The 12,780-nt window shown below is 40.4% G+C and overlaps 1 protein-coding gene across 3 annotated transcripts in view; it reads left to right on the top strand.

The window, feature by feature from the left end:
- The window catches only part of LOC110461014, a 15,937-nt gene extending 5,227 nt beyond the window's left edge, over positions 1-10,710 (top strand). For all 3 annotated transcript variants that reach the window (XM_021514280.1, XM_021514281.1, XM_021514279.1), the window contains exons 2-6: positions 375-747; positions 2,565-2,721; positions 4,717-4,909; positions 6,952-7,175; positions 7,858-10,710. In XM_021514280.1, the coding sequence (XP_021369955.1) occupies positions 383-747; positions 2,565-2,721; positions 4,717-4,909; positions 6,952-7,175; positions 7,858-8,337 (1,419 nt within the window). In that variant the 5' untranslated portion in view covers positions 375-382 and the 3' untranslated portion in view covers positions 8,338-10,710. The remainder of the gene's footprint in view (positions 1-374; positions 748-2,564; positions 2,722-4,716; positions 4,910-6,951; positions 7,176-7,857) is intronic.
- Positions 10,711-12,780: the final 2,070 nt, after the last annotated feature.

The following is a 12,780-nucleotide window of genomic DNA, read 5'->3' on the forward strand; positions in this document are numbered from 1 at the left end:
TGTGAGTGGAGGTGATGTGTATCACTATGTCACACAATGTGTGAGTGGAGGTGATGTGTATCACTATGTCACACAATGTGTGAGTGGAGGTGATCTGTATCACTATGTCACACAATGTGTGAGTGAAGGGGATGTGTATCACTATGTCACACACTGTGTGAGTGGAGGGGATGAGTATCACTATGTCACACAATGTGTGAATGGAGGGGATGTGTATCACTTGTGATGCTGTGTCTATTTTTATTGGCCCTATTAATTACCACTTCTGTGTTGAAGGGCCTTTAAGAATAAAAAAATAATAATAATAATATTTCCTGGGTTTATTTTAAACATCTTTTTGCTTTATTTATGCTTCTCTTTTTGCTTTATTGAAGGCACCAACATGGGAGGTAAGGACGGTAGACAGAAACCTACTTCAAACAGGTATGTGTATTCCTTTGGTGACAACACATCAGATACAGACACTGATACAAGCAGGTCCACGCGTCGTCGACGAAGAATGGAGGATCCCGAAGCTGAGATTAAACGAAGGAGAGAGAAGTTGAACAATGATATTGCCAAAGAACTTGGTCCCGATATTGATAGCAGAAACCCGCTTAATGTGGCCATAATTGGGCCTCCTGGAGTCGGGAAGAGTTCCACTATAAACACTCTTATAACTGCGATGAACAACGACAAATATCGGGAATATGCTATTTCTGGTAATTTCGGCGGACAAGCACAACAGATGACCTATCTCACTAAAAGGTTTGTTTGAACAAATTTGCTTTGTCTGCAGGATTTGTATATACTGTTAACTCATTCACCCCTGAAATTTCATAATAAACAATTTCAATGAGTTCAAATGTGTCTGCATGCAGGGGTGAATGAGTAAATGGTACAGAAATGTAACAAGATAACAAATTCTTGGACCACATTCCAGGGTGCCCCCCCCCCATTCGATCTGTCTGTCACCTGAAATAGGGGCAGGAAAAAGCACTGCCAGACCAGGGTTCAAATCCAGGATCCTCCGAACTCTAGATGGACGCTCTATTAATTGAGCTACATGTACCTGGTTGCCCACAATCAACCCAGTCCAGTTCCGTTACACATGAAACTTGGTATTTGTCCTAGCATTAAATAAAAAGATGGCCCAATCAGATTGGAAAATGTAATTGTCACCCTTGTAAGATACTAGCAGCTTCCTACCAACTAGGAAATAGAGAATTTCTCTTCAGCTCATTCGTTAAAGCGTAAGACTAATAAACCAAAGTTCCCAGGTTCAACTCCTAGCAGTGGCATTGAAAAAATAATGACCTCTAAAATATTACATATAATTAAAGTTTTAAATATGTTTAAAGCAAAACCTTTGATGTGAAATTGACAGCTTCCATTTGAAAAATTCTGTTTGTCAATAAGTCAATTTTTATGATGTTATTTGATTTATTGGATTATAAATAAATATATATATATATATATTGTATAAAGAAAAATTCTTAACAACGAGTCTTAAGTACTTTCATCTCTTCTAGGAGATTCTTCAGACTGTTTATTTGAAGATATCACAGCAATATAAATATATTAATTATAGTCTTAAGGCAAAGAGTACTATTTGTTTAGGATTTAGATATACTAGTAATACTATTACTAATACTATTTTGCACCTAGTCTTACCTGAAACACTGTTTCATTTTATCCACATTTTTTTCTTTAAGTTCTTCACACTCCCAATCAATTTATTTAATGTTGTTGTTTTAAAATACAAAAAAGAATTAAGTCACTGTGACCTATGACTTGTGTAGCAGGACGAGGAATAGTGATAAAGATAGTGCCTTCGCTGGGGCTCGAACCTGCGACCATTGGCTCCCCAGCTCGATGCTCTACCGCTGAGCTAAAGGGAAATGATCTACCGCTGACGCTTGTAAGGCAGCCTAATGAATCCACATCTTTTACACTTGACCTTTGACCTTTACTTTTGAAAAAGTTTCTCCGGAACACATCTTCTATACTATTTCACCTGGAATAACCAGATTTAGTGTACAAATTATTTAAAGTCAACAGTAATGTCGTTTAATCATGACGACATCAGGGTTATGAAATTTGTTTTTGCTGCTCATTTTTACACTTGTCATATTATTCTGCAGATCATATTTTTCGCAATCACAATATTGACCCACAATGTCATTGAAATATCCTGCTGTATGGTTTGTTGTCAGGATTTGATTTCGAATATATCTAGGATTGTACAATAAATAGCACACAAGCATTTGACCAAGATAGCCAGGTATTTGATTCCTTGATCAAACACGAAACGGGTAATAATGGGGACACTTGCCTGATCATGTGGAATTCTCAGGGTTCTCAATTTTCCTGTATTAAAATATCTGACACATCACAATCTGGGCCAACAACAGTGATCCATATAAGTTAATAACACTTAATGCATTACTGACATAAAACAGATAAAGTTTATGTATACATGTTTTCTATGCGGAATATTTACAGCAGATAAATAGCTCAGTACAATACAGAGCTGATAACATTTTATTCAGCCAATTGTAACTTTCGACTTTCTGTTTTTGAAGCTTTCCCAAGAGCTGCTTCAAGGCACCTGTCCACCCTGATGCATGCTATCCAACATTCATTGACATTGCTGGCTTTGACGATATAAATGACGACTTGAACAGAGAATTATTACGAATCGTCTTCTATGGACGTCTACCTGCCGAAGACAGCTTAAAGGTATAATCACAAGGGGAATTAAGTAAAACCAGGATAGGTGTTAATTTGGCTCTGTTACTTGTAATTATCTCTCCATCGCAATAGAGTTCTTAAGTGGTGGGTATTCAGAATTTTACAAACGGAGGGGTTGACCCCCCAGAGGGGTTAGGGGCATACCAAAAGGGAGTCATTTGACCATGCTGCTCAAAATGTCTTCTCTGAAACTAAATGATATATATCATATCTGGCTGGAAGCATTGTAAGGTGGTGAGTATTAAAAATTATAGAAGTGGAGGGTCTGACCTCCCAGGGGGCTGAGGGGTGGAGCCAAAAATGGGTCATATGGCCATATTGATTTAAGCAACTTCATCTCTGGAACTTAGAGATGGATATCAAACATATCTGGTTGAAAGCATTCTCAGGTGTTTTGAATTGAGAATAGTTCAAATGGAGGTGTTCACCCCCGGGAGGCTGAGGATGGGGCCAAAAATGGGTAATTTGGCTATAATGAATGTGACATCTTCTCTGGAATTAGGAGATGGGTATCATCTATATTTGGTTGGAAGTGTTCTCATGTGGTGGGGATTCAGAAGTGTACAAATGGAGGAGCTGTTCCCCTCGGGGACTGAGGCAGTGAGGGGTGGGCCAAAAAGGGCACTTGGACCATATTGCTTTAAGTGTTTTCTTTTCTGGACTTAAGGGATGAATATCAAACAAAGGACTAGAGGTGTAAAGGGTCATTTCCGGGCTCATCAGGGATTTATAATTAGTTGTTATATTCGTAATCTGGAATAAATGTAGCACGCACATTTATAAATTTCAAATTCATTCGACAACTAGTTTAGGAGATATGGCATTACAAAGAGAGACATAAACATGCGTCTTCATAATAAAATGTGTGAATATCAACACCGGTGTCCATTTCGAAGGAAATTAACTAAACGCTCTTCAATTATGCAATTTTTTAAAGCCTCCGCCAGCCACAAACAAATAATTGACATGCTTAAACATTGTTATACCAGTGTTCATTCGTAGAAAGGAATTTTTGTCACATGCGGAGGCTTTTATTTCTACATACTAACAGATCAAAACCACTGAATTTTGGCCATCTCTGCTTGCGTAGCAACACAGTTTCGTTGCTATGGTAGGGTATCTTCGCATGAGCACTGGAAAAAAATCTACACCATAAAAGATAGCCCCAAATAACAAATATTTTGTTTATAGCAGGAATTAGCAAATAGATTCAATTTTCATTTCTTATGAGGCCAAAATTGACCAATAACGCTCCAAGTCCTTTGGTTGGATGCATTATCAATTGGTGTGATTTCAAATTTTACCATTTGAAGGGCTGACCCCACCCCCAGGGTTTTGCGGAGCAGGGCCAAATCAAATTTTCAACATGGAAATTATCAAGATCCCAACCCTATTACCATATATAAAATTGCTAAGTATAAAGAGACAAATACAATGTACACATATTCTACTCGAATGGCCCAGGGTCTATCCCCGCCCATTGAGACTAAGTTGATTGGTCATAATTTTTAAACAGATGAGATCCCCACCCCATAACCGTATATATACAATCACAAAGTGATATTATATTGAAATAAGAATTGACCCTGGGATCTGGCCACACCCCCAGGGGCTTGTTCCTTGTATATAACTTTGAAACTATTGAGATCCCCACCCTTTTGCCATATTTACAATTGCTGGGCATAAATGAATAAAAATACAGTTATGGTACATGTATTATAGTTGACCCTTGGGTCTGCCCACACCCTTTGGGACTCTGTCCCTGTGTCATAACATGGAAACCTTTGAGATCCCCGCCCTATTTTAATTTATACAATTACTGAGCATGAAAATTTTGATACACATATAGTGGCAGGCTAGGATTGGCCTAGGGAATTGGCCCTATCATTAAGATCTTATTTGCTATACTACTTTCATTGAGAGTCTTTTGCCATGATTGCTTAATATCCAGTTGCTCTTGTTATTTTGGTTGGCTACATGTAGGCAGCCCAGGAAGAGTACAAAGAAACAGGTATGATGGGCCTAAGGAAGAAATACTCCCAGAATCTTGAGTTACTCAAGGTTGACAGAATCATTGTTGTGGCCTCAGCGAGAGCGAACATTCCAGTTGGACTCATTGAATGTGTCATATCAGCTGCCAATCCTGTTGGAGCTAAAGCCGGAAAAGGAAAAAGGGGTAAGTTTGTTAGCAACAGATTTGTTGGTTTTATGACCAAAACACCTTTATGAAGAAGCAATCCCTCCTCCCATCGGTAAAGTGACACCCCTTCTCTATAACTTATAGTTTTCTGTTGCTCTTTTTCTGATCCCATTAAACAAATTATATGCCAATATTTCTTAAAAATTTGGATTTCACATCAGCTGTGGTATATGAAAGCACCCTAACTCCTCATCCCCATCCATTTCCCCACTATTGACCCTAGTTACCCCATCCCCATCTATTTCCCCACTATTGACTCTAGTTACCCCATCCCCATCCATTTCCCCACTATTGCCCCTAGTTACCCCATCCCCATCCATTTCCCCACTATTGAGCCTAGTTAACCCATTCCCAACCATTTCCCTACCATTGACCCTAGTTACCCCAACCCCACCCATTTCCCCACTATTGAGCCTAGCTACCCCATCCCCATCCATTTCCCCACTATTGAGCCTAGTTAACCCATTCCCAACCATTTCCCTACCATTGACCCTAGTTACCCCAACCCCATCCATTTCCCCACTATTGACCCTAGTTACCCCACCCCCATCCATTTCCCCACTATTGACTCTAGTTACCCCATCCCCATCCATTTCCCCACTAGTGACCCTAGTTACCCCATTCCCAACCATTTCCCCACTATTTACCCTAGTTACCCCATTCCCAACCATTTCCCCGCTATTGAGCCTAGTTACCCCATCCCCAACCATTTCCCTACCATTGACCCTAGTTACCCCATCCCCATCCATTTTCCCACTATTGACCCTAGTTACCCCATCCCCATCCCCATCCATTTCCCCACTATTGACCCTAGGTACCCCATTCCCAACCATTTCCCCACTATTGTTTCTGTTGCTCTTTTTCTGATCCCATTAAACAAATTATATGCCAATATTTCTTAAAAATTTGGATTTCACATCAGATGTGGTATATGAAAGCACCCTAACTCCTCATCCACATCCATTTCCCCACTATTGACCCTAGTTACGCCATCCCCATCCATTTCCCCACTATTGACTCTAGTTACCCCATCCCCATCCATTTCCCCACTAGTGACCCTAGTTACCCCATTCCCAACCATTTCACCACTATGGAGCCTAGTTTCCCCATCCCCAACCATTTCCCTACCATTGACCCTAGTTACCCCATCCCCATCCATTTCCCCACTAGTGACCCTAGTTACCCCATTCCCAACCATTTCACCACTATGGAGCCTAGTTTCCCCATCCCCAACCATTTCCCTACCATTGACCCTAGTTACCCCATCCCCATCCATTTTCCCACTATTGACCCTAGTTACCCCATCCCCATCCCCATCCATTTCCCCACTATTGACCCTAGGTACCCCATTCCCAACCATTTCCCCACTATTGTTTCTGTTGCTCTTTTTCTGATCCCATTAAACAAATTATATGCCAATATTTCTTAAAAATTTGGATTTCACATCAGATGTGGTATATGAAAGCACCCTAACTCCTCATCCCTATCCATTTCCCCACTATTGACCCTAGTTACCCCAACCCCATCCATTTCCCCACTATGGGCCCTAGTTACTCCCACCCCCGTCCATTTCCCAACCATAAACCCTAGTGTTCTGACCCCATTAATTTCCCAACCATTGGCCCTAGATACCCTAACACCCGTTGATTTGTTACCCCATCCCCATCCATTTCCCCACTATTGAGCCTAGTTAACCCATTCCCAACCATTTCCCTACCATTGACCCTAGTTACCCCAACCCCATCCATTTCCCCACTATTGACCCTAGTTACTCCCACCCCCGTCCATTTCCCAACCATAAACCCTAGTGTTCTGACCCCATTAATTTCCCAACCATTGGCCCTAGATACCCTAACACCCGTTGATTTCCTTTTCATTGACTCTAGTTTTCCCAACCCCCATCTGTTTCCCTACCATTGGCCCTAGTTAACCCCCCATTCCATTCCATTTCCCCAATATCGACCCTAGTTACTCCAGCAACAACACAAAGTTATTGTTTAACCTTAATATTTCCACAGCAATCCCAGTCTTTGGAATTTTGACCAAAATTGATGGAGTTGATCTTAAATCATCAGAGTTCAAGGATAGAGAGGAACAATTCCTTGAATGTTTGGGTTTGGTTGGTGCCACACAGCGTTACGCCCGGCTGTCTAATTACTGTAGTGACGTGGATAAAGCTGATGAACGCCTGGAAACGTATCTGCCAAAAATTGATGTTCCTGCCCTGAAATTCCTCAGACAGGTAGGATATAACTGTTTTTTCTTGTATTCTTTCCACTGCCCCATTTGTGACTTAAACAGAATTATTTAGCAAGCCTGGCTCACTTAACCTCTTACAAATATCTGAAATAGCCATGGCAAAATAGTTGCTATTTTTGGTGCAATTCAAAATATGTAATGACTGACCTCTGTCTCTGATTTCATGACTTCAGCATTTGCTCACTATCTCAACTTTCACCAGATCAGTTTACATGTAATTGCATGCTACTAACAGTGATGTTATGTATTGGAATGGGAACACAACCACCTCTGTTTGACCTTGACCTCGTGTTGAAATACAGGTCTTAGGAGTGGGCTACAATTGCAAGTCTTTCATGCTGTGATGCCTGCCAAGATGGTTCTCAAATAAGTTTTGATTTTCCTTTGGATGGAAAATACGATTCTTCTTATTGCCCCATCAGGCCTTCCCATAGGAGTCCTCCTGATCAGCCATATTGACCAAGAATCTTCTTAAAATGTTGCTGTTTATTGTGTCACTTTAGAATCCAAGATGACAATAATTGTTGTCTAAGAATTGTCAAACTGAGCTGAGGTGCTGTTACTATTTTTTACAAGTGTTGTGTTTTACCTGTGTGGACATTAATCCTCAGGATTTGTGACTCCTGAATCTAAGTAGCGACTCATTTATAAAAAATATTTTGCAGATCCTGGACTCGGTGTATGAGGTACAAGCTGGACATGAAAAATTTACCGACATATATCCCAAGAGCAAGAAGCCCCCTAGGGAACCAGAGACCATTCCTGAAGCTCCAACACAACCAGGAGCTATACCTATACCAGACCAGCCCATCGGGCCTCAAACATCTCTACCTGTCCTGCTTGTGACTTACGCAATCAAAGGAATCATTATTGCCCTTTTCGTCAATGTATGCCTAGCCCCTTCCATCTCCAGCAAGGACCTGCTGAGTATTTGTACAACCTATGACCAACATAGGTCACGGAGGCCAAATGGATTTTATGATAGCCATCTGACCAATATTTGTGACAGGAAGATGGATATCATCGGGAAATCTTTGATGGGACCACTCATACTTTTCGTTGTACTCATAGTTTTGATGGACTTCCTCCTGCCTACATTTATGAAAGCATTGATTGAAAAATTCCTGAAGCCAAGACAACAGTAAGACAAAAAAATCCGGCATAAGTGATGTGATTGTTTTTTTGTAGTGCTTTTATGTTTTTTGTTTTCTGAAAATCAATATAGAAAATACAATCTATTTCTTGCAATTAGCTACAGATGTGTGATACAAACCATTGCAAGGAAACATCAAATAATAGATATTTTAACCCTGATCATATTTCATATCGGGGTAAGATACAATTTTATGAATTGTGTAGCATAATACACATACCTGAATATTGATGTTTAAGTCTGATGTTTTTTGGAATTTTTACAACTTTTTTATCTACTATGTGTTTAGTAACAGTGCTACTATTTAATTAACTGAAGTTAAACTGCAATGCTTTCAAAAATAGTTATTGACGTTTTTACTTAATCTAGTACACTTTTTTAATCATGACTAAACTGCTTTGAGACAATTTAGGAACTAGGTTGTGATTATTATTTGGTGGTTGGATGGCGCAGTGGATAGCGCACTTACCTTTCACCAAGGCGGCATAGGTGTGATTCCCCAATCCGACGTGAAAAGGTATGGGGTCACCTGCCTGACCACGTGGGTTTTCTCCGGGGATTCTGATTTCCTCCCTCAATAGGACTAACATTCAGGCGAACATCCGGGCCAACAAGAGTGACTAATATAAGTTGTAAAAATTTGTTTCATAATTGTTGTAAATAAATAAGGTTTATATTTTTTTTATATTTATATATTATTATTATTATTATTTATTTATTACTACAAAATGGTAATATTGATCCATATTAATAATTGCGGTTAAGAGAGTAAGTGTGTGTCTAAATACATATGTAATCATTTTTTTACAACTCTTTCCCATACCTTATTGTAGGATCACTTGATGGGGACAGGAGTCGGGAAATATCCCCGATAACTTTATCCAACAAGTCCACTTGTCTTATATTTAGTCTTCTCAGTTTGAGGGGGATACCTTGCGGTATACAAAGTCCTCTTCAATCCGAAAATGAAGGTAAAAAGAAGTAGCAACTCCTGAAGCCGTTTTTCCGTATATGTATTCTTCTTTAGCCTTGTTGCTGAAGTGTTTCAGCCCACGAGTCTGGCAATCATAAGGGCATATTATTGTTACATGTGTAGCACAACTGGACAGGGTTGATCTTCTGTGACAAGGTAGCTCAATTGGTAGAGCATCCGTCTAGAGTACGGAAGGTCACAGGTTTGAACCCCAGTCCGGCATTTACATTTTCTCTTTCTCCTAGCGAGCTTGTCAACCCTTGTTTTAAGCATTGGGGGTACGCTTAGCAAGATAATAGCCCAACTTGGGTTGTAAATACGTTTTGTCTTCAGAGGCAAATACTTAGAAAAAGGAGGGAGGAATGTAGCGGAACAGGACTGGGTCTATCATTGGCAACCAGGTAGCTGAATTGGTAGAGCGTCCGTCTAGAGTTCGGAGGGTCCCAGGTTTGAACCCTGGTTTGGCCGCTACATTTTCTCTTTTTTGTTACACATGATAAAAAATTACTGTAAAATGACCCACTAAACCTTCAGGAGTTCTTTTCCCCTTTTTACCTTTTTGGGGGAGAGGTGGTTACTAGAGGAAGTGAGACAGCCGGTGTAGGAGAGATTGTATTACAACTACCTTATCAACTTACCTGAGGGTGTGGTTCAGCTAGGTAACAGTGTACACTGTGATAACAATGAAAATCTGTGAGCATATGACCCACCCATCAATGTTTTGTATTGGAGTTATACACAGTAAGTTTTTGGTTTGTGTAAGAAACTGTTTGAACTCAGTTTTGCTTTTGTTGTTTGATCAAGCTAAGGGACTCAATACATTACTTAAACTTTCTGAGATTGTTTACATTCAAAGTTTATATATATTATGTATTATTACCTAAAGACACAGTGAACACTCCTGTAAACCAGCTTCCTATAATATAACATGTTTACAGTATCGGTTGTAGCAATATAATCATTGTTGTACATGTACGGATAGGAGGGCTGCCAATAGCCTTCAGCACAGAGACACTTAATATACTATCAATCTAATTGAAATTATATCTTCCCATCGCGACCATTTACACAACATATGATCAGTAAGCAGGAGCGATACGAAGATCTAATTTCAATTTAAGTTCTGGTGCAGGACCAGTTTTGTTGCTTTGAAATTGTACACATCGCAGTATATATACCACAGGTATGTTGATTTTTTTGTAGTTTTATAAAATTGAAAAACACATGGAAAGCGTTCATTTTATATTGATGTACATCACACCTACTAGTTTTCTGCTCACTCAAATCATGCCACTGTTTTATGGTACGGTGGCACTGAATATCAACCAAAAGCTTAATGTACTGACAATTGTTTTGTGATTTTTTTGCTTTTTATTAAATGTGAGTATACTATTCCAAATATTTTGTTGTCATTTAGAATACACTTTGATTTTATGAATTTATGTCTGTGCTTATCTAGTTGTCACAAACGTTTTATTTCTGACAGGACATATTATCACATGGAAAACAACTGTCCACAATTTATTTTCTGCAAAACAGCATGCTTTTTCATGAGACATGGAAAACTTGAGCAATATCCAAAACCAAGGCCAAGTTTAAAATTGATCAAAATCCAAGTACAATAAATACACAGTTGTTGATGATTTTGGTATCATAATGTAACAAAATATAACCAGACTCTCAAAGTATCCTGGTAGTAAGTCTCAAAGTGGCTAGGTGCCCTGGTAGTAAGTCTCAAAGTGGCTAGGTGCCCTGATAGTAAATCTCAAAGTGGCTAGGTGCCCTGGTAGTAAATCTCAAAGTGGCTAGGTACCCTAGTTGTGCACCTCAATGTAGTAAGGTACCCTGGTTGTACACCTCAATGTGGTTAGGTACCCTGGTTGTACACCTCAATGTAGCTAGGTACCCCGACTGTACACCTCAATGTGGCTAGGTAACCTAGTTGTGCACCTCAATGTAGTAAGGTACCCTGGTTGTACACCTCAATGTGATAAGGTAACCCGATTGTACACCTCAATGTAGTTAGGTACCCTGATTGCACACCTAAATTTGGTTAGGTACCCTGGTTGTACAACTCAATGTGGTAAGGTACCCTGGTTGTACACGTACATTTGGTAAGGTACCCTGGTTGTCCACCTCAATATGGCTAGGTACCCTGGTTGTACACCTCCATTTGGTACGGTACCCGAGTTTTACAGCTCAATGTACATGTAGCTAAAAACAGTGGTTGTACACCTCAATGTAGCTAGGTGCCCCGACTGTACACCTCAATGTGGCTAGGTAACATAGTTGTGCACCTCAATGTAGTAAGCTACCCTGGTTGTACACCTCAAAGTGGCTAGGGACCCTGGTTGTACACCTCAATTTGGTTAGGTACCCTGGTTGTACAACTCAATGTGGTAAGGTACCCTGGTTGTCCACCTACATTTGGTAAGGTACCCTGGTTGTCCACCTCAATATGGCTAGGTACCCTGGTTGTACACCTCCATTTGGTAAGGTACCCTGGTTGTACACCTCAAAGTGGCTAGGTACCCTGGTTGTCCACCTCAATATGGCTAGGTACCCTGGTTGTACACCTCAGTTGTTCACCTAAATGTGGTAAGGTACCCTGGTTTTACACATCAATGTAGCTAGGTACCCTGGTTGTACACTTCAATATGGCTAGGTACCCTTGTTATACACCTCAATGGAGTTAGGTACCCTGGTTGTTCACCTAAATGTGGTAAGGTACCCTGGTTTTACACATCAATGTAGCTAGGTACCCTGGTTGTACACTTCAATATGGCTAGGTACCCTTGTTATACACCTCAATGTAGTTAGGTACCCTGATTGCACACCTAAATTTGGTTAGGTACCCTGGTTGTACCCCTCAATGTGGTAAGGTACCCTGGTTGTCCACCTACATTTGGTAAGGTACCCTGGTTGTCCACCTCAATATGGCTAGGTACCCTGGTTGTACACCTCCATTTGGTACGGTACCCGAGTTTTACACCTCAATGTACATGTAGCTAAAAACAGTGGTTGTACACCTCAATGTAGCTAGGTAGCCCGACTGTACACCTCAATGTGGCTAGGTACCCTGATTGAACACCTCAATATGGCTAGGTACCCTGGTTGTACACCTCAAAGTGGCTAGGTACCCTGGTTGTACACCTCAGTTGTTCACCTAAATGTGGTAAGGTACCCTGGTTTTACACATCAATGTAGCTAGGTACCCTGGTTGTACACTTCAATATGGCTAGGTACCCTTGTTATACACCTCAATGTAGTTAGGTACCCTGATTGCACACCTAAATTTGGTTAGGTACCCTGGTTGTACACCTCCATTTGGTAAGGTACCCTAGTTGTACACCTCAATGTAGCTAGGTAACCCGATTGTACACCTCAATGTAGTTAGGTACCCTGGTTGCACACCTAAATTTGGTTAGGTACCCTGGTTGTACACCTCAATGTGGTAAGGTA

Source organism: Mizuhopecten yessoensis, unplaced genomic scaffold (genome assembly GCF_002113885.1).
Source record: "Mizuhopecten yessoensis strain PY_sf001 unplaced genomic scaffold, ASM211388v2 scaffold10533, whole genome shotgun sequence".
In the NCBI taxonomy this organism is placed as follows: domain Eukaryota; kingdom Metazoa; phylum Mollusca; class Bivalvia; order Pectinida; family Pectinidae; genus Mizuhopecten; species Mizuhopecten yessoensis.